The sequence below is a fragment of the Schistocerca piceifrons genome, chromosome 4, assembly GCF_021461385.2.
Source record: "Schistocerca piceifrons isolate TAMUIC-IGC-003096 chromosome 4, iqSchPice1.1, whole genome shotgun sequence".
NCBI lineage: Eukaryota > Metazoa > Arthropoda > Insecta > Orthoptera > Acrididae > Schistocerca > Schistocerca piceifrons.
The window spans coordinates 423,755,305-423,777,060 of record NC_060141.1 but is presented as its reverse complement, the minus strand read 5'-3'; the positions used below and the strand labels follow the sequence as shown (position 1 = coordinate 423,777,060).

General features: G+C 43.2%; 1 protein-coding gene across 1 annotated transcript in view; it reads right to left on the bottom strand.

The window, feature by feature from the left end:
- Nucleotides 1-11,502, bottom strand: part of LOC124795182 (glucose dehydrogenase [FAD, quinone]-like) — a 38,758-nt gene extending 27,256 nt beyond the window's left edge. Inside the window, exons 1-2 of the mRNA XM_047259082.1 lie at nucleotides 11,360-11,502; nucleotides 3,394-3,781 (exon numbers count right to left, since the gene is read on the bottom strand). Of these exons, the coding sequence (XP_047115038.1) occupies nucleotides 3,394-3,774 (381 nt within the window). The 5' untranslated portion in view covers nucleotides 3,775-3,781; nucleotides 11,360-11,502. The remainder of the gene's footprint in view (nucleotides 1-3,393; nucleotides 3,782-11,359) is intronic.
- Nucleotides 11,503-21,756: the final 10,254 nt, after the last annotated feature.

Here is a 21,756-nt window from a genome sequence, read left to right as displayed (position 1 = left end):
GAGTGGTCACACACTATATTGATGTCTACCAGTAGGTGTCTCGACATTTTTAATCACATAGTGTAAGTATGAAGCATGGTTTTTGAGTTACTGTATGTAGTTATTGCATTCACGTAACGTCCAGTTTGTTTTGCTTTGATACAGATGACCTGAACATCTGAATTTGACCAGAATTGACAGACTAAATGAAATAAAAAGATTAGCTGTGTATTATAGTTTGCAGTTCCTAATAACCAAAAACCTCATGACAAAAGTTAATTTTTTCGGGTTGATAGAAGTTTATGTCTAAGTTAAAGTACACTCGTATAGTATGAATGGCTGAGAGACCAAGAAGGGCAGGTGTAGCTGCCTGAAGGTATTTTCTGTCCTTCGCAGCGATGGGCACCTTTCCTTCACGAAGCGCCAGCATTATGTGCTGTTGTGTTAAGTGCAGTTGACTGTAATGGATGTGTGCCTAGTGTGATGTCATGTGGCGCCGGCATAGAATACTCCTCCCAAACAGCACCAAGGGGTCCACCGAGTTGAACGTCCCCGTGCAACAGTATTGCATGCCCTCACTTCGTAAGAAATTTCAAATTTAATCCAGGACACTGGCGCAAAAACTGGTGATCAGGGCCATCACCTCTAATTTACCCCAGCCCCCAACCCCCGCCGTGAAGGTAAAGGGAAAGTTGTCAACAGTGCGCGGCCTAACCGGATGATCACCCATCCAAACAGTGGCCATGTCCGGCTGTGCTCAACATCCACCATCTTACGAGTCGTGTTTTTTAAGTAAGTAACGTTTTGAAATTAAAAAAAGACGTGCTAAGATATTTCAATAATTTTATTTTTACATGAAAGCCTGTACCTTAATCTACGCGCTGACACCATTACAGTCTGATTCTTCCTTGTTTACGTTGTGTACTGAATGTTTAAGATGCCTCCGATAATCGTGAGTCTCGCCGACTGTGAAGTACGGTCTGTTATAAGATTTCTTATTGCTAAAGGCCTAAAAGCGATCGATATTCATCGTGAGATCTGTGCAATTTACGGAGAAAACATTATGAGTGATGGAATGGTAAGAAAGTGTGTGAGAGCATTTAAAGATGGGCACATAAATGTGCATGATGAACAACGGAGTGGGCGTCCTTTGGTCGTTAAGGAAATTTGGTGCAGGAAGTGGACAATAAAGTGAGAGAAAACAGATGCTTTTCGATTTCCTCCTTGCGGGATGACTTTCCTAATGTTTCTCGTAGTGTTTTGTATGTCATAGGACCGAGCACTCCAATTACCGAAAATTGTGCACACGTTGGGTACCGAAAATGTTGACGGATGTGCACAAAACCAAACGTTTAGACAGTGCATTGACTATCCTTGAGCGGTATCACAACGACGGTGATGATTTCTTAAGCCAAATTGTTACGGGCGATGAAACATGGGTGACCTATGTCACACCAGAATCAAAGCAACAGTCCATGGAAGTTGAGCAAGGGCATCATTTTGCAACAAGACAATGCTCGTCCGCATGTGGTGAATCAGACCGAAGATCTCGTCACATCTTTTCCATGGGAAACTCTAAAGTCTAGACCATCCTCCGCACAGCCCCGATCTTGCGGCCATGCCAACAACTATGGATTCCGAAAAAATCGATCGTATGAAACCTAACTCGCGCTTTTCCCACGTGACATCGTGAAAGACACGGATCGAGGCAGTCAATCCGATTCAATATTTCTTGACTTCTAAAAGCAGTTGATGACTGTGCTCACTATGAAAGTACTGTCGTACAGTGTACCAAGCGAATTTTATCACTGACGACTCCTTGGTGAGGAGGACACAGCATGTTATCTTGGATGGAGAATTATCGACAGATCTAAATGTAACGGGGCGGTCAGCGTCTTCAAGACGATGACGAAGTCAAAACAGTGGCGTTGCACTGGTTAACAAGTCAGGCGGCAGACTTCTATGAGGACAGTATTCAAAAACTGGTACAACGTTATGAAAAGTGCGTCAATATTGGCAGAAATTATGTAGATAAGTAGATTAAGGTACAGGCTTTTATGAAAATATAAAATTATTGAGATATCTTAGCACGTCTTTTTTTAATTTGAAAACGGTGCTTACGTAAAAAAAATACGCCTCGTACATAAACCAATGTATCCACTGCGGGACGGCCATTTGCAGCTTATGAGCACGCCCTCCTTCGGTCTGCTGCAGTGTGAGTCTGGTCCCGTATTCCCGCCTGCGAGCAACACCGACTAAAAGGAAGGCCTCTGCGCTTGTTCGTGACGTCACGTCAGCTAGGCACGGCGAACGCCAGGTCTGTTGCAGGCAGAAACGCCTGGGCGTGCTTATCACTATAAATCTCTTATTTTTGGACAAAATGTTTGGTATTGTTTTGGATTCTGCAGTTTTATTTAGATGAAAGATTTTCTTACTATCGTAAAGCTACAAATGAAGATCGTAGTTCTGTATTACTGAATCCTGTCGAAACAAACATAGATCAATATGAGAAGATGCTTTGCCCCATTGCAAGCTTCGGAAATTTTACATTCAAGTAACTATATTTACTTGATCCATTTTGTTATCGAAACTTACCCCAACCCCCTTACAATGAACTCGTTTCTTTTATTTATTTATTTTCGTTTGACATCGTCACTGGAAGTGTGAACTAATTGACATGTGTAAATGTCCAAATGTGCCAGTCATTAGATTACAGTCGTTTTCAACGAAAGGAATTCTAAACAGGAAACAAAATAGCTTCATACATCGAAAATACTGCTGAGCTTAAACTTTTTTAAACATGCACATTAGAAAAGATAAATATTCCCCTCTTGCAACTGAAACGAGGAACTTTATAAGATAAAAAAATTTTATTTGATAAAACAAGTATCTCTCTTTTGCCTCTTCTTCTGTCTCCCACACCCTCACCCAACGTGTAGAATCGCAAGATATTTCATTAACATTCAGTGCTCCTCACCCCACAGTCAACCAAGATACCTAAAGAAGAGCACCAATATGTTCACAGTTTCTTGTAAAAGCAACCCAGTACAAACGTAACTTCCTCAGATTTACAAATAAGGCAAAGAAGCACGAATTCTGTTGCTGCTGGACCATGAAGTTGTTTTTGTATGTCAATCCTTAAAACAGGTGGAAATTTAAGTTCAGGAGTACACTATTTGTTAAGAAGTGTAATGAACTGCACAATTAATTGATTGCAGAAATCTCTCAGAACAATGTGTTTTGGTCAACAACCGCCAGCAGTTTCACATTTTCCTGTGTCAGAGAGGGATACACCACCATTATGAGTGTGCCTGCAACAGACCTGGCGTTCGCCGTGCCTAGCTCACGTGACGTCACGAACAAGCGCCGAGGCCTTCCTTTGAGTCGGTGTTGCTGCGAGCCGCGCCGGCTTACCGTGGTGTAGTTCCAGTCGACGACGGTGCCGACGCCGGACATGGCGTAGGTGGGTATCTCGGTGATGGTGGGTTCCTCGGGCCCGGCCTCGAGAAGCAGCACCGTGCTGGCCGCGTCCTCGCTGAGCCTGGCGGCGAGCGCGCTGCCCGCCGGCCCGGCGCCCACCACCACGTAGTCGTACACCGGCACGCCGCCGACGTCAGCGCCGGCCTGCAGCGAGGAGGCGTCGTGGCCGGCGCGCCGGCACGCGTCCGAGATGTCGCAGCGCGCCTGCAGCAGCGCCTGCAGCGCCGTCATGAACGCCACGAACGAGCTGCCGCACGCCTCGCCGATCACCGGAGCGTCGTAGAACGAGCACGAGCTGCACGTCACCGCCGACATTGCTGGCCTGCGCAAGGTGTCAGTGCCAGTGGCGTCGATAAACAGCTCAAACCGCTGAAACTTAACAGAGCTCAAGGGCCTGAAGGAATTCCTGTCGGATTGTCTACCGAATATGTGGCTAACTTTCAATTATTGTACTATCAAGACATTGGAGAAAATCTAGTAATGTTTAGCCTAAATGTTAAAATTCTAGATTATAGGAGAAAGTGAGACGAACACTTTGAAAGAATGGAGAGTGGCAGACTCCCCTTAGAGTCTAGAAATGACACTACTGGCTATTAAAATTGCTACACCATGAAGAAATGCAGATGATAAACGGGTATTCATTGGACAAATATATTATACTAGAACTGCAATGTGATTACATTTTCACGCAATTTGGGTGCATTGATCCTGAGAAATCAGTACCCAGAACAACCACCTCTGGCCGTAATAACGGCCTTGATACTCCTGGGCATTGAGTCAAACAGAGTTTGGATGGCGTGTACAGGTACAGCTGCCCATGCAGCTTCAACACCATACCACAGTTCATCAAGAGTAGCGATTGGCGTATTGTGACGAGCCACCATCGACCAGACGTTTTCAATTGGTGAGAGATCTGGAGAATGTGCTGGCCAGGGCAGCAGTCAAACATTTTCTGTATCCAGAAAGGCCCGCACAGGACCTACAACATGCGGTTGTGCATTATCCTGCTCAGACGAAGGGTTTCGCAGGGATCGAATGAAGGGTAGAGCCACGGGTAGTAACACATCTGAAATATAACGTCCACTGTTCAATGTGTCTTCAAGAGGTGACAGAAACGTGTAACCAAAGGCACCCCATACCATCACGCCGGATGATACGCCAGTATGGCGATGACGAATACACGCTTTCAATGTGCGTTCGCCGCAATGTCGCCAAACACGGATGCGACCATCGTGATGCTGTAAACAGAACCTGGATTCATCCGAAAAAATGACGTTTTGCCATTCGTGCACCCAGGTTCGTCGTTGAGTACACCATCGCAGGTGCTCCCGTCTGTGATGCTGCGTCAAGGGTAACCGCAGCCATGGTCTCCGAGCTGATAGTCCATGCTGCTGCAAACGTCGTCGAACTGTTCGTGCAGATGGTTGTTGTCCTGCAAACGTCCCCATCTGTCGACTCAGGGATCGAGACGTGGCTGCAGGATCCGTTACAGCCATGCGGATAAGATGCCTGTCATCTCGACTGCTAGTGATATGAGGCCGTTGGGATCCATCACGGCGTTCCGTATTTCCCTCCTGAACCCACCGATTCCATATTCTGCTAACAGTCATTGGATCTCGACCAAGAGGCCGTTGGGATCCATCACGGCGTTCCGTATTTCCCTCCTGAACCCACCGATTCCATATTCTGCTAACAGTCATTGGATCTCGACCAACGCGAGCAGCGATGTCACAATACGATAAACAGCAATCGCGATAGGCTACAATCCTACCTTCATCAAAGTCGGAAACGTGATGGTACGCATTTCTCCTCCTTACACGAGGCATCGAAACAACGTTTCACCAGGCAACGCCGGTCAGCTGCTGTTTGTGTATGAGAAATCGGTTGGAAACTTTCCTCACGTCAGCACGTTGTAGGTGTCGCCACCGGCGCCAACCTTGTGTGAGTGCTCTGAAAAGCTGATCATTTGCACATCACAGCATCTTCTTCTGTCGGTTTAATTTCGCGTCTGTAGCACGTCATCTTCGTGGTGTAGCAATTTTAATGGCCAGTAGTGTACAAGTGCCAAGGAAGAGAAGATAGAAGAAGACCCCGGCAACTATGGGTAACGTAACAGGCAATTTCTCCTAATACCTGAAGAGAAGAAGAAGATGACACCGTAGATTCCTCGTACAAAATATCGTAACCAGTAGTTCGAAGAAACCACAGCTTACACACGTCTACAACAAGGCTAACAAAAGTGATCCACTAACTACTGCCCAACATCATTGACGTCCATTTGTTGCAGAACCTTAGAACATAGTCTGATCTTAAATGTGATGAGCTACCTCGAACTGTACGACCTCCTTCATGCCAACAACGATGGATTCCGAAAAAATTGATCGTATGAAACCTGACTCGCGCTTTTCCCACGTGACATCCTGAAAGCCACGTATCGAGGCAGCCATTAAGGTGCAATGTTTCTTGACTTCCAAAAGCCGTTGACAACTATGCTCACTATCGAAAGTACTGTCGTACAGTGTACCAAGCGAATTTATCACTGACGACTCCTTGGTGGGGAGAACACAGCATATTATCTTGGATGGTGAGTTATCCACAGATCTAAATGCAACTTCAGGTGTCCCACCGGGAAGAGTGTTGTGACCCTTGCTGTCCATGTTGTACATTGACATGGCAGATAATTCCTCAGAGTTTTTTCAGGCGGTGCGGTTATCTGCAGCAAAGTACTGCCTAAAAAAAGCTGCACTATTATTCAACCGGATCTTGATAAGATTTCAATGTGGTCTACAGATTAGAACTTGCTTTAAATGTTCAGAAATGTAAAATTTTGCAACGTTCGAAACGAAAAAAACTTAGTACCCTATGACACAATATCAGCGAGTCACAGTTCCAGTCGGTCAACTCATACGAAAAGCTGGCTGTCCCAGTCTGTAGTGATATGAAATTGAACGATCATACATGCTAAGTCACAGGTAAAGCAGGTGGAAGAAATCGCTTCATTGGTTGAGAACTAGAGAAATGCTATCGATCTACAAAGGAGATTCCACTCATGCGGTCCGTCCTGGTATATTGCTCAAGTGCGTGGGATCCGCATCAGATAGGACTAACAGGGGATGTAGAATGTATACAAAAAGAAGGCTGCACGAATGGTCCGCAAGTTTGTTTGATGCGTGGGAGAGTATCAAAGAGACTGAAGAAACTGACCTGGCAGCTGCTTGAAGATGACCCTAGAAAGTTCCAATAGTCAGCGTTGGGTAATGAATCTAGGAACCCCCTAAGTATCGATCCTGCAGAGATCGCGAGGGCGAGGTTTGACAGCGCGAAAATACCTACTTAAATATTTTTCCCACGCTGTACACGTGCATGAAATGTGAAGGAGTTCGAACAGCCGTTATAATGGGAAGCACCCTCTGCCATGCACTTTATAATGATTTTCAGAGTATGGTTATAGATATAGATGAAATACTGCATACTCTACTCCATTATCTGCGGCTCACATTTTAATTGCCTTGTAAATAAGCATTGCCAAACGCACATCTCCTCCGCGTAGATACCACACCATCTGAATTAAACTCCTTCGCTTGCTTTGTCGTCTAACAAAAAGCAAAAGCATATAACGCGTGGCACGGAGACTGTGAAGAAACAGGACGGCACAGAAGCCATTGTTACTAATATCTACATCCCCATCTCCATCTATTCTCCAAAGTCACCTTATGGTGTGTTGCGGATATACTTGGTGTAGCACTGCGTCATTCCCCCTTCCCTGTACCAATCGTAAATGGCGCGCAGGTAGAGCGACTGATGAAAAGTCTGAGTACGATCTCGATACCCTCTAATTTCACCCTTATTGTTTTTTCACCAGATATCTGTACAGAGACAGACTGCAATTACAAGAGTCGAAGGTCGTGAAAGAGAATCAGTAGTTGGGAAGGACTTGAGACAGTGTTATAACCTGTCCTCGCTGTTACTCAGCCTGTACATTGAGGAAGATGTGAACGAAAACGAGGAAAAATTTGGAATGGGAATTAAAGTTCATGGAGGACAAATAAAAACTGTGATGTTCGCCGATGACATTGTGATACTGTCAGAGGCGGAAAAGTACTTGGAAGAGAAATTGAATGAAATGGATATTGTCTTGAGAAAAGGTTATAAGATCGACATTAGTAAAATAGTAAAAGTAAAATAATGGTAATGGACTGTAGTCGAATTAAATGAGGTTAAGCTGAAGAAATTAGATTACGAAATGAGACACTAAAATTGTTACAGGTTTCACTGTTTGGGAAGTAAAGCTGCCTAAGAGATGATACTAAATGCTGACTGTCAGTAGCAAGAAAAATCTTTCTCAAAAAAGAAAAATCTGTTGAAACCAAACAATTTTAAACGTTGGGAAGTCTTTCCTGAGAGTACTTGTCTGAAGTGTTGCCTTCCATGGAAGTAAAACGTGGACTATGAGCACTTCAGGCAAGAAGAGAATAGAAACTTTTAAAACGTTGTGTTACAGATGAATACTGAAGATTAGATGGGTAGATTGTGTAGCCAAACAAGAGATGCTGAACTGGATTGGGGAAAAAGATATTTGTGGCATACTCTAAGTAAAAGAAGGGATCGGCTGGTAGGGCATATCCTGAAGCAAAAAGGCAACACCAATTTGATAATGGAGGAAAAATGTGGGTGGATGAAAACTGTGGGGGAAGACAAAGACTCGACGACACTAAGCAGGTTTCAGTGCGTGGTGGTTGCAGTAGTTAGCAATGGATGAAGAGGATAGAGTACTGAGGAGAGTTGCTACTAACCAATATCCAGACTGAAAACCACAACGACGACAACGACAATAACAATAACAACAACATGTGCGAACGAACCATTGTATTAGCTGACTATTCCACTAAAGTACGATCCTGGAATTTTGATAGCAAGCTACACATTGATGCATAACGCCTCTCTTGTGGCGTCAGCCACTGAAGCTGGATTACCATCCCATCTCCGTAACACTTTCGCGCCTATTGAACGAAGCCGTGATAACACATAAAGTGCTTGTTTGGATCTTCTCTATTTCCCCTATCGACCTTGTTGGGTGATTAGCTCACACTGAGAAGTACACTCAGCGAGGGTTTTGAAAGCTACCTCCTTCGTAGGTGGACTACTGAGGATTCTTCCAGTGAATCTCCATCTGGCATCTGCAATTCGTTTGACGTAGACGTTCCGTGCACATACCCCTGGGTATGTAATGAATATAATTGTTTCCAGGCATTTCTCGGCAATAGATTAATCAAACAATAATAGATCTCCTCACGTACTTATACGTAGTACGTTCGTCACACCTAGGTACGTGAGGGTCGATTAACAAACCCTGCACCAAACGTCGATCTGATACAGGTCTTCGTGCACTTCGCTGCAATTTTCTAGTGTTAACGACATCTCTGTATACAACAGCATCATTTGTAAAATGTGCCAAGGAATTACCAACATTATTCACTAGGTCTTTGCAAGCTAGCAGCTACTTTCACATGTGAATATTTCTCTGAGTTAAGAACGACATGTAGTGTTCTATTACTTTCCCTCGAGCAGGTACCAATGTCCCACAAAATTACTGAAAGTAGATCATTTACGCCATCGACTCAATTATTTTTCATTTTCCATTTCTGGTTAATTTTGGCTATTTTGGCATTTTTTCACGGTAGTCGACCTTCATGAGGATATGCCACAGAGCCATCCTGCCACCGGCCTATGGAAGGCAAACATAAAAATTACAAGTAATCAGGCGAAAACTTGCCTTAAGGAACAGTTTAAAAGCAGCTGCAGAAGCGAAGAGTCCGCCCGGTGCTAGTCATCTGTAATAATATAAATTTTCGTAGCCGCTGGCAATCGTCAGACAGGCAGTAAGTGCACTTTGGGGCGTTGATCCCGTTCGTGTCAACGCAAAAACTGCCATTACAAAGGCGACTCACAGATCGCAACAAAATTTGAAAATCGAAAAAATTAAAGTGTGTTCTTCTCGTTTCAATAAATCCCGTTAAACATTAGTCACCTATCATGGGAGTATTTACAGCACGAAGTAATAAGGAACACTTTCAAAAAATGTCCAAATGTGAGTGAAATCTTAAGGGACTTAACTGCTAAAGCTTACACAATACTTAACCTAAATTATCCTAAGGACAAACACACACACCCATGCCCGAGGGAGGACTCGAACCTCCGCCGGGATCTGCGGCACAGTCCATGAGTGCAGCGCCTTAGACCGCTCGGCTAATCCCGCGCGGCAAGGAACACTTTACTATGCATGCGCATCTCCTTACAGAAAGTAACAAAAGCAGACAATCAAACGTGTCACAAAATTTGTGAGAGCTGTCTCCTCTTCGTTCAGTTATTTTTTCTTTCGCTTATTGCGAATCTGTTGCCTTACGTCATCGAACTTATTGATATATTCTGCAACAATTCTCTATTAAGAAAACTCATTTCCTCCACCTACTTGCGAATTATGTAAATATTGGTGTGTAAAAGGCTCATATGTGAGGTGAACACATAATTTTCCAGACATACCGTAGTTACATGCAGAAAAGCGCCTTGGTCCCGCTGATAGCAGTTACACGGTAGGATACCAAGTGAGTAACACATGTTCCCGGTTATCTGACGGACGGTAAGTTAACTATAGGGGAGAGCAGTCGCTAGCTGCCACACGTAACCTGCGGATATGAGGCATAACTGAAAATTATTCGGAGTGTTTAGAGAAGGATATTAACAGCAGACCTCCAAAACAAGCAGCACTTCGTATTGGAAAATGACTGTACCTAATCATGTGACCCAAGTTAGCGTATTGGAAAATGACTGTACCTAATCATGCGACCCAAGTTAGTTCCAGCTACTGCCGGGAAATCAATTCGCCTTGGCCGGCCGGGGTGGCCGAGCGGTTCTAGGCGCTACAGTCTCGAAGCTAGCGACCGCTACGGCCGCAGGTTCGAATCCTGCCTCGGGCATGGATGTGTGTGATGTCCTTAGGTTAGTTAGGTTTAAGTAGTTCTAAGTTCTAGGGGACAGATGACCTCAGAAGTTAAGTCCCATAGTGCACAGAGCCATTTGAACCAATTCGCCTTGCCGCCTGATATGTTACTTGTGTTTTTGTGCTACAGGCGCTCAACAAAACTGTTATCCGCGACCGTTTAAACGGGAAAAGCAGACACGAATTTCGTAGACCAAATTCACAGCAAGAGCTTCATGAGTCCGTCTTTATCAAGTGTCGTTCTCCTTGGACTATGTGGTGCCAAATAACGGATCTAAAATGTGTCCATATTTTGCATAATGAATCTACTTTTCATCCCCATCGACGCGCAGGTCGCCGAAGTGGCGTCAAGTCGAAAGACCTGCACCAGGCGAACGGTCTACCCGACGGGCGCCCTTAGCCACGGGACATTTCATTTCATAATGAATCTACTGAATTTGGCTGCCATCCAAAAACTTGGTTAGGTAGCTCAACAAGTACTTCGCTGCACCGTAAAACAGCGGGCTGAATCAGACACAGGTTGAATTGCCACATTGCATTAATGACTGTAGATCTGTTGAAATCGTCTCTCTGAGTGTAAATTTAGGTGGTTTGCCACTATAATCTATCTCAACACTGGGCTCTTGTTCGCTATCTCGACCTTAGAACATTCTAACATATGGAACAAAATGTGCATATTTCTCTGAATAAAATTGTGTGTGAGATCTTCCTCTCCATCCAGGTTAAAAAGACGACGGAGTGACGAACGGTTTGCGAGTGCGCACCGTGCGACGATGCCGAAACAGGAAAGACGCCACGGAAAGGGCGCTCCGAGGACGTCGTGCCACCACGAAGAAAGCATACTGCACTAGAAAGATAAAGACTACTTGAGAACTCTATAGTCAGCTACCAGCTTGTGCGTACCTGTCAGAGAAGGCTGCTCAGACGACGGATGCTGTACTGAGAGTGTCGCTCTGTTCCCGGCGTCAGCTTCTTATAGCGAGCACAGGTAGGCGACGTCGAGGAGGTTGCGTGACGCACGCTGACTCGCAGGACCTTCCACGCAGCTCAGTTTCTGTTAATAGATTGTATGTACACAAGTTGTATTCAGCAGAATCATTTCACCACAGCTGTCGGTGTACTCCGATCGCTCGCGATGACGCGCGTAGGAGCACTTGTCCAAATACTCTCTGGCTGCCGGTGATCGATTGCTAGTCCGAACCGGCGCGAGACAACACCTGTCTCCACTGCGCCTGGTGCGAATCGCTATTGTTCCGCCGGCGTACACACGGGCGGCTTTGCTTGCGCTGCAAATACACATAGAGAGTAACGTGAGCGACCGATAGTGTTGGGACATGTCGACACCAAGATTTGTGTTCTAGTGTGTAATGTTACGCGGCGTTCTGGACTACTCACACGTACGCCTTCCTTCCGGAGACTGATGCCACTCACAGAATCAATCCGTTACTTTTTTTTTTCGAAATATCCGCTCTGCTGAAATTTCGTGACAACCTGAAATTGAGAGCCGCACAGGGATTTGAACCGGATAGCCTGGCTTTGAAGGACAGTAAACCTACTCTTCTGATTGAAATCGAATAGAAGGGCAGTGCTTAGGAAACGCAAGGTATCAGATTCGAGTACAGACATACCGACGAAAGTTTTTACGTAGTCAAAACACATGGAGCTGGTGTGTACTATCAGATAAAGTGTAAACTAACTATGAAATAACTTCCAATGTTAATCTCCAGCAATTTCAGTCAGAAATGAAATTACCACTGATTATTGCGGACGAGCATTTGATAAACATCGTCTTTTAGCGATGTATGTAATACGTAAGTGTAAATGCTGTAGTTCTAAGCGATCATTTGCGTGAGACACTGAAAGCACACGATTGGAAAATTCAGTTTAGAATCAGTCTCCATGTGGTTCAATGTACGCTACATAATCAGGATACACAATATAACCAATACGGAAAAATAACGAAAAGTGTAGGAGATACGAGTAACTCACAAATTAGTGAAAACAGAGTTCAAAGAGAAGCGTCATAGAAAAAGTTTACTATGTAGCATGTGGTAAATGAGCGTTTAAATTTGGAGTAACTATGTGCTGCGGGAGCCAAACGGGGAAAGTCTGACTCATGTATCAGGTACAATACGAGCTAGCCACCCAGCCAGTCAAATATGCAACGAAGTTGTTGGCTCATCGTAAGTTTAAGTAATTAATACTTAAGGTATTACCAAACTAAATGGTCTTTCGTGTGAATCAGTTTACTATCTGCTCGTTATACATATCCACATTTTGCAAAATGAATACTCGGGTACGAAAAATATCAAGATTCAGTTTCATAGGATATTTTACAATTCACACTTTTCACTGTACTTATAAATGACTACCACTACCATTTGAAGTTATAGTATTTAAAGTGAATACCTTCCACACTACCGAGAGGGACCGATATGTTTAGAGTCCGTCACATCTCGTCCACCTCTTGTGAAGTGCACCAATTATGGAATCCTTGGTGATGTTAGTTGTAGGGGCATTAGGCCGCTGTCTGACGCATGCTTCTGTGACTAATATTTTGTGTCATAATCCTAGAAGAGACATCATCAGAGGCTACAAACTCGGATACCAATCCCTCTCACACGGATAGATACATTCACAAAAAGCTGGCCGCTGTGGCCCTGCGGTTCTAGGCGCTTCAGTCCGGAACCGCACGACTGCTACGGTCGCAGGTTCGAATCCTGCCTCGGGCATGGATGTGTGTGATGTCCGTAGGTTAGTCAGGTTTAAGTAGTTCTAAGTCTAGGGGACTGATGACCTCAGATGTTAAGTCCCATAGTGCCATTTGAACCATTTTTCTTTCACAAAAATTCCAAACTCCAGCTCAAGCAGAAAAGATACGTTATTAATACATTGGAGAACCGGTCTCAAGGAATCAGTGAGCTACAGTACTTGGAGGAAGAGCTCATCATTTAGAACTACTTTCAGAAGAAATTGCTACCCTGACAAAAAGATAAGTAGGGCATTACATTCACGGATCTAGCGAAAAAGAACCATCTAAATGGGAAGTTTTACTCGGATTCATATAAACGGCCACAGATCGCTTCGGTAGCGGGATAAAAAGATGCAAAGTTGGCACATTGTTCAAACCGACAAGAAAGGTGCAGGGACATTTGAAGAGTGGAAAGTACCTATGCCCTACGCTTTCAGCAGCATAGTTACACAAAATCCCTTGTGCACGTGCTCAAGTGTACATTCGAACTACTTAAGAAACATTAACTAATTGCAACTGTTGCCTGGGAAACACGACTAAATCGACATTAGCAGATCATGCTTTGGGAGTATGAAAGCCACCAAATTCGTTGCTCTGTTACTGTAGTTTTATCAAGGTCCAGTCATTAGAACGTTAGGATGAACGCAGGAGCCACAGTAATTCTAAAAGCACAAAAACAACTTTGGAAGAAAAGGAGGAAGACTGAAATTAGACAAGTTGTGATACTCAGTGCTAAACAGAGCAAATAGCTCCGTAACTAACGTCGGCGCAACTCCATGATGTCAGGAAGATGTATGATGACGTCATGGCCCGAATGTTGGGGGAACGGGAGCATGATCCACGCCTCCGTAACCGAGCAGTCTTAGCAAGTAACAGGAGCCATGGCTCCCGAACTACTTTATCAGCGTGGGTTCATGTTTGAGTCTACGGCGGATCTTTTCGAAATGAACATATCCACCGACGCTGTTGCAGTTATTGTGAGTAGAATGGGAAGGAAAATGCTACATCGGAAAGATTACGCTTTCAGATTCGAATAATTGTCAAAAAGTGAATGGCTGTGCAACATTAAGAAATGCAAAAGCTTTAGTAAAACTGCCTCCCTTGAATACACAACTGTGCTCGACAGTCAAGAAGACCCAATTACAAAGAAATAGCTGATGACAAAATTCAGAGGTAGAAAATAGTTTGTGACCTAAAGAGGAAAGCTACAGTAGATATGTGTTAGAGACCATGAAAACTTAAATACAATCAACTGACAGGAGAACACACGGAAGATAAAACCATTGAAGATGTCGACAGCTTTCGTAAATCCATTTACAGAGCTTGGCGAAAGATTCTGCCGAAATTAGCTATAAGTATTCAGGAGGTTCATGGTATTCCGAACACATTAACTGCGGAAACGACAAATGGGGCGGATTTGTTGCTTCATAATGACACTGGAAAGAACACTGTAATATTCTGTGAAGTTCAAAACCTCAAAATGCTTAGTCAGTGTGACACAATGTACATTGATGGGTCTTTCGAGTAAAGCACAAAGTTTTTCTGTCAGCTATTTATGATCCACGGGTTTGTTAATGGACATTACTTTCCAATGATTTTATCTTTGTTGGGCGACAAGGAAACTTTATTTTATATGCATGTCTTTCCAATAGTTGTTGATAAATGTGATAATCTAGATCTGAAATTGCCTCCATCAAAGATGTTTTCAGACCTTGAAGAAAGCATTATGAAAGTTCGAAGTGAAGTGTGGACTGATGTAACAGTCGAAGGATGTAAATTTCATCTACTACAGAGTTCGTAGTGAAAGATATAAACGTTGGGACCTACACATGACCGCAATTCCAGAAATGAAATCCGGAAGTTTCTGTTTTTTATATAACTGGTTTACTAATGATGAATCGTAACATGCTGGTAACGGTTTTGCTGAAGGCTTAGTGTCACTTGTGTCTGAATAACTACAAATCCTTTACTACTACAGACGAAAAGGCCCTCTTTCCTCTAGCCATGTGGGCAGAACTAAGTTGCAATAGACAGAGAACCACCAATGTGTTTGTTCCACTCTTGCAGCACAGATATGCACAGTTTTATTGAGGTGCTGAAGCAAATTCATCTCAACTCCAAAATTACAACAAACTCAACTCAACTCCAAAATTACAACAGATTTCACAAAAAAAACAAGAAAAAAGAAAGGTCTTGTCCGGATTTGAAATTCATGAAGCACTAGGTAGCGAACTTCAAATGTGGAAGAACTACAAGAATCCAATATATGATATTAGTTCCCTAGAAAGTAAAACCTGGAATATACAGACTAAAATCAAAAATATTGCTAATTTCAAATATGGCCGTACATTGTAGTTTAGTATGATAATAAATTTTCCGATACACTAAAACTACAAAGAAATGTAAATTTGTAAATCACTAATTCGTATTTATGCATTACAGGCTCAATTTCTTTTGATCTCAAAGTGCAGGCTAATGAGAGCCCTTTTTCCTTATTACTTACAAAAGAAAAGTGTTTCACAACTTCGACTGGAGGTATGTATGCTGCAACCTGCCTTGAATGGGAGGACAGGGTGACCGCAGGAGGTGTGGTCCTGTACCAGCATGGATACCAATAAACAATTCGGCTTCCTGGGCTTGTTTAAGTCTGGAACTATTATCTAAGACTTCATAGCTTCTGATTATGTCTCCAGCATTAGGAGATTAACCGAGCCTTAGATCGCGGCCTAATGCCTATAAAACAAAATCACCACAGATGCAAATACCGAGCGTGAAAGTTTGCGTTTTATGATCAATTACGACATTGTTCCAGTTGTTCAGAATTATTTTCTTTCGAAAACATTTCGCAAACAATTTGTCGATTTTTTACTGTATGGTGTTCTCTCTACCTGTAGCCATTTGTAATGAAACGCTGTCACTCCGAGTGCCTTCCCTGGCCTCTTACTTTAATCTGTCTAGCATCCCCCCCCCGTGTAACTGGAACATTACTTCCGAAATCGTATTTCTATGTCTTCATGAATCATCCTTGAAATTCTACAGACTACATAAAATCACCTTCGTTGGCCGTTATCAAAGCTCTCTATGGCTAAGAAATGTTTCCAACATGCAGCTCCGAAAAGATGCGATAATTTACTCAACAACTAACATATCTAATAAGTAGCAAAGAAAACATTAAACCTAACCTTAAATATCTGTCTGAACAACTGTTCATATTCGACAGGTGAACATAAAAAAAACTTTGGCCGCATGTATGTGTAGTGCAATCGAAAAAATAGGTTTAGTTTGCTATCAAATTGTGTTTTACCTGTAACATGTGTAGTGACAAAGAGTTATTTAATATTCTATAATGGTCAGCATACAGTCACACAAAGAAACAAATTAGGTGAAAATATCCCGTAAACTGTCACATTCCACATCATTCCTGCGAAAGTTTTGTAAATGGTCTATGGAACACATAACTAACTAACTATTGTTAATGTTTCCGAGTCAGTGACTGCCATAAACGTCGGTATTGAAATAAATAGCATCAAAACATGGAGGAGTTAGAGATCCATGCCGCTGGGTCGTCGTTCTGCTGTTGAGGGTGCCCAAGCTGCCACACAACTTCCGGAGGAAAGGGACTTCTATGCAACGTACGGCTGATGGGTTGGTTTTTCCGTAATCCATCTAAAGTGTTTTTTAACAGGAGCCAACTTGACTGGCTTAAAGGCTGGTAGCTTTCCCCTGGAGAGAGGAATTTTCTAATGCTTGCTGGAAACAAACTCGCAAAAAGCCCTGACGAAGAGAAATACTCTGCACCGAGGAGAGTCGTTGGTGGGTGCAGGAGATCACCGATGGAAGTGCCTGCACCATGTCCTGAGAGTGACTTGCTGAAAGGCCTGAATATTGCAACAAGTTTTGCTTGGAGCTCGCAAAATCGCGAGTCAGGCAACAGCCCCCCAGGGTGTAGGTGGCACATCCTCGGCCCCATAAAGCAGAGGTGATATCTTGCGTGTAGCCTGTATCACGTAGTGAGCACAGAGTGAGGTGGCGCAGTGGTTAGCACACTGGACTCGCATTTGGGATGACGACAGTAGTTCAGGTCCTCTCTCGGTCATCCAGATTTAGGTTCTCTGTTGTTTCCCTGAATCACCTGAGGCAAATATCTAGACGGCAGACTCAATGTGAGTAGTTGCATTGGCTTTATTGAGCTGCGTTTTGGCTTCCCATACTTCGTAGTACCTCTTGCGGTCGGTACGTTTGTGTTTACGATTCTGGGGAAAACCAAATGTGTATGAGATAGCCGCACTGGCACTTTATAGACAAATATTGTCATTTACTAATTTATGCTTTACATTTCATACAGTTAGAGGTATACTGAGTGTCTGCTTTTCCCATTTGTTTATTACGTTTCCGTATTATATTTCTGTGTTTCCGTTTTCCATTCCTTGTCTCGTCTGCTAGAGACAGTGTGTGAAAGTGTATGTGTGGAGTTTCTACGTACTTTTGTTCTTGGGCTGGGATTTTTGAGTAGTAGTGGCAGTTTAGTCAACTTTCGTGGAGAGATAGAGCAGTCTTCTACTGGGCCAATAAAGCATTAGAAGAGACTGGTCAGCAGCTATTGTGTAAATTGGCACAGGCAGCCAGTACGTATTTTCTCTGCCCATTTCCGCTACTACTTGGCGACCTCGATCCGATAGCGTGGAACAGGACTGTTCGCTGGGTCGTCGGAAGGTGAGGTTGTCTGTTCTGGTCATCTCTTATAATGTAAGTTAGGTAGTTGGAATCAGCAAGGATTTTGTTGAGATTGAGATGCTAATACGGTTCCTAGAAGTATAATAATCGTGGTATATCACACCAGAGTATCTATTTCAATAAGAAAGTGCAACGATGCTTATTAATATTTCAATTAATTAACGCGATTCCTTGTCCCACCCCTACTTAGTCATGGGGAAAGAGCTTCGTTCAACCTGTGTCTTGTTTCAGTTAGTGTGAATCTCAAAGTGTGAATGCGTTGTGTGTGTGTGTTATTTGTTTGTCATGTTAGAATTCTTTTTCCATGTCTCACTTTTAAATTCAATCCGCGAACTCGGTGTTTCTTTGTGTTGGCTAGCTAAACTAGACCACGTGCTTTTCCACCACGTGGAGAGCATTCAGCTCAACCTTCCTATTCATTCAAGGGTGCTATTGAATTGAATTTTGGATCGATTGAGAGTTTGCTGTCATCGTGTATATTTTCTGCATGTTTTGTACCTCGGAGTTGAGGAATTTCTACGCAAGGTATCGACCACGTGGTTGATAAGTAAATCTAACGTTTCTCTGCCCCATCGTGTTTCGGTCTGGTGTACAAATTTATATTTATGTTCTTTTCTTTTTGTGCGGGTGTTGTGGGGTAAATCTGCGTGTGCTTATAGATAAGACGAATCAACTCTTGTACCAAGCCGAGGCCCCTCCGACGTATTCAGAAATAGTTATTGAAATAGTTACTGTGCATACATACAGAATCGAGCATTCTTACCTTGATCTTTATTATGCGCAATTGATGTTCCTGTACGAATTGATTCTTGAAATAAATGTTAACTGGCTGTTAAATCGTGTTCACAACGTTAACTGTGCAACCGTCAAACTTCTGACTCTCTCAAAATCATCTGATCTAATTAATTAGGTCTTTTTTGATATTTCATTTGATGTTCATATGACTGTTTTACCCTGCATCTAATCCAATACTAGTCATGTAGGTAGCACTCCAGTGATTCAGGGAAAGCATAGTTGATTTAACTACCAATCAGTTCATAAATTGATAGACTGCGGCATACTCTATGCAAACGAGCATAATGCTCGCTTTCAGTCCGACCATTCGAAAAGCATATGTAGTTGTAGCACGAGTAGGTGTCATTCAAGATTTCCTTCTTCGTCTTTCTCCATCCTTCGCTAGTCCGAGGTTGTCCTCCGTCTCTAATGATCTCGTTGTCGACGGGACGTTAAACATAAATCTTCCTTCCTTCCTTCCTTCGAGGGTGAGTGATCTTCAGTGATCGTCAAAGTTGTTTTCCATTACAGAAAACTCAAAAAAGTTCGCAAGTGCATTCTTGCACGCAGTCCAAGACTCGAATCAGCCATTTTCGATTTCCATTGGAGTATTATGGCTTAGTGCGTGACAACGTGATTATGCGGAGGGGTTTGGTACCACATTCTGGACCATTCTAGTCGTCAGGGATAAAGGTATAGTCAAGAATTCCCCACGGAAGTGTGGTAAAACCGCTCTTGTTTTCCACATAAACAAGCGAACCGACGGGTAGATGAGCAAAAATCTGCGACTGTTTGCTGTAGTTTACTGAAACGTGTCGTTGTTGCGTGACTGTAAAAGGATACAAGATGACTTAAGTAGAATTCCTTTTTGACAGCTTGTTCTAAATGCAGAAAAGTTTAAATTATTGAAGATAGCAGGAAGAACAATCCTGTGGTGTTAACATATAATATCTGTGGTTTGCTGCTTGAAACAGTAACGTCGATCAAATATCTAGGCATAAGGTTGCAAAGTGATATGAAATGGAACGAGCACAGAAGTTCGGTAGTAGGGAAGGCAAATGGTCTACTTCTGTTTGTTGGGAGAATTCTAGGAAAGGGTAGCTCACCTATAAAGAATATCTCGTACAGAGTATTAGTGCGTCCCCTACCTAAGTGCTGTTGGACTGTTTGGGATGCGAACCAGGTCTGATTAAAGGAGGACATCGCGGAAATCAGAGGCGGTCTGCTAGATTTGTTGCCGGCAGCTTCGATCAACAAGCGGAAGTTACGAAGATGCTTCGTGAACTCACGCAGGACTCCCTGTATCTAAGATGCCGTTCTTTCCGCGGAACACTATTCGGGAAATGTAGAGAACCGGCATTTCAGGCTGGCTACTCAGAGGTCGTACTGACGCCAACGTACATTTCGCGTAAGAACCGTGAAGAGAAGAGGAGAGAAATCAGGGCTCTTAAGGAGGCTTGTAGACAGTCGTTTTTCCCTCGCTCCATTTGTGAGAAGAATAGGGAAAGGAGTGATCTCTCAGATTTTCTCGGCGCGATTGATTAATAGCGTGCTTCCGGGTTTTCTGCCGAGTAGTTGTTTCCAACAGGAAGCATACTGTTAAGGAAATGGAGTGACTAATAGTGCTACAAGGAACTCTCCACCATACACCGTATGGTGGCTCGAAGAGTTGTATGTAGTATATCTGGAAGTGGTGGTTAATGAAATATTTAATTAAAACTAAAAAAATAACACTTTTTCCGTGGAAACTGTATGTGGTGATTTGCGTGATATATCCTGTTCTGTCTCGGTGGAGATTGTAGTTACAAGTCGCTAGAAACCAGCAGAGAAGGTGTGTTGTGTATTAGTGGTGTGCGTTATCCAGACCGGTGGCGGATTCTCAGAATTTTTCTGAGTGCGGTTACGTAGCTAAGCATCATTGGCTATGGATCACTGACAAGCTTGCCCCTGTTCCGCGGGTCAAAGCAAGCCTGGCGACCTCGTATCGAGACATTTTCTAGACCTTCTTGTAAGTGTGGCAGTGCGTTAAATTGAGCCGGGCTCACCAATAAAAATTTTCCACTTAATGTCGAGGGTAATATGTCGCGTAATTTGTCTCTCCCGCGCCGAGAGCGCGTGGATTCCGGCCGCTGCTGTGAGGTTACGGAGGCTTGCAGAACAAGGCGAAGGAATACTTCAGTCGTAAAAGTTACACATAGCTTAAGTACGCTACTGCTTGTGTCACTTGTCCAACGTAAAGGCCACATTCGCTTCGGATAGATAAATCATTTCCCAAAAACGTATTTCTCTCTAGAAAAAAGTTTCATAAAGGTCCAAAAAATAAGCAACCTCTAACCCTTCTACATCTACTTTTCTTCTCATTATTTCCTCTCTCTCTCTCCTATTTCCAGAATCAAATTACTTACACTTTCTTGCTATAAGAGTTTCATGCCTCATTTCCGTTTTCACATTGTTCTTTTCGTTAAGCTACCTATACTACACTTGCGCCGTAGATTAATAATTCAAATGAGAGTTTCATTCAATAATTTGTAATTGCGAGAGAAAGGTGCTTAAATCAATCGGCAGAATTTGAAAATCTATGAAAGAATGAACAGGTATGGCTAAACAATGCGAGAAATCACGATTAGCACATCTGGATACAACGGGTCTGGTGTCCATCGAGACGAACATGTATGTCTGAATAAAATTGTGCGTTACACGTTACTCTGGGACAAAGATGAAATTTTTTGTGTCTTGGGTATGCCGTGTGCAACAGCTGATTGAGCTCCCTCTGTAGGCTTTCACAGCCGGTACTGTATTTATATCCTTCATGTTTTTTTTCTTTATTTGGACATTAGACCGTGTTCTAACACATTTTTCTGTGCTTAACGTTTCATATCCTAATGTTGGATACATCATCATTGTTAGTATATTCGACTCAAACAAGCTCAGCAGTCCTAACTGTTCGTACGTAACACGCAGCGATCAGATCGTGACGTCATCAGACGGCAGAATTCCACGGAGATACGTTGTTCGGAAGACTTCACGATGTTTGCTTTAT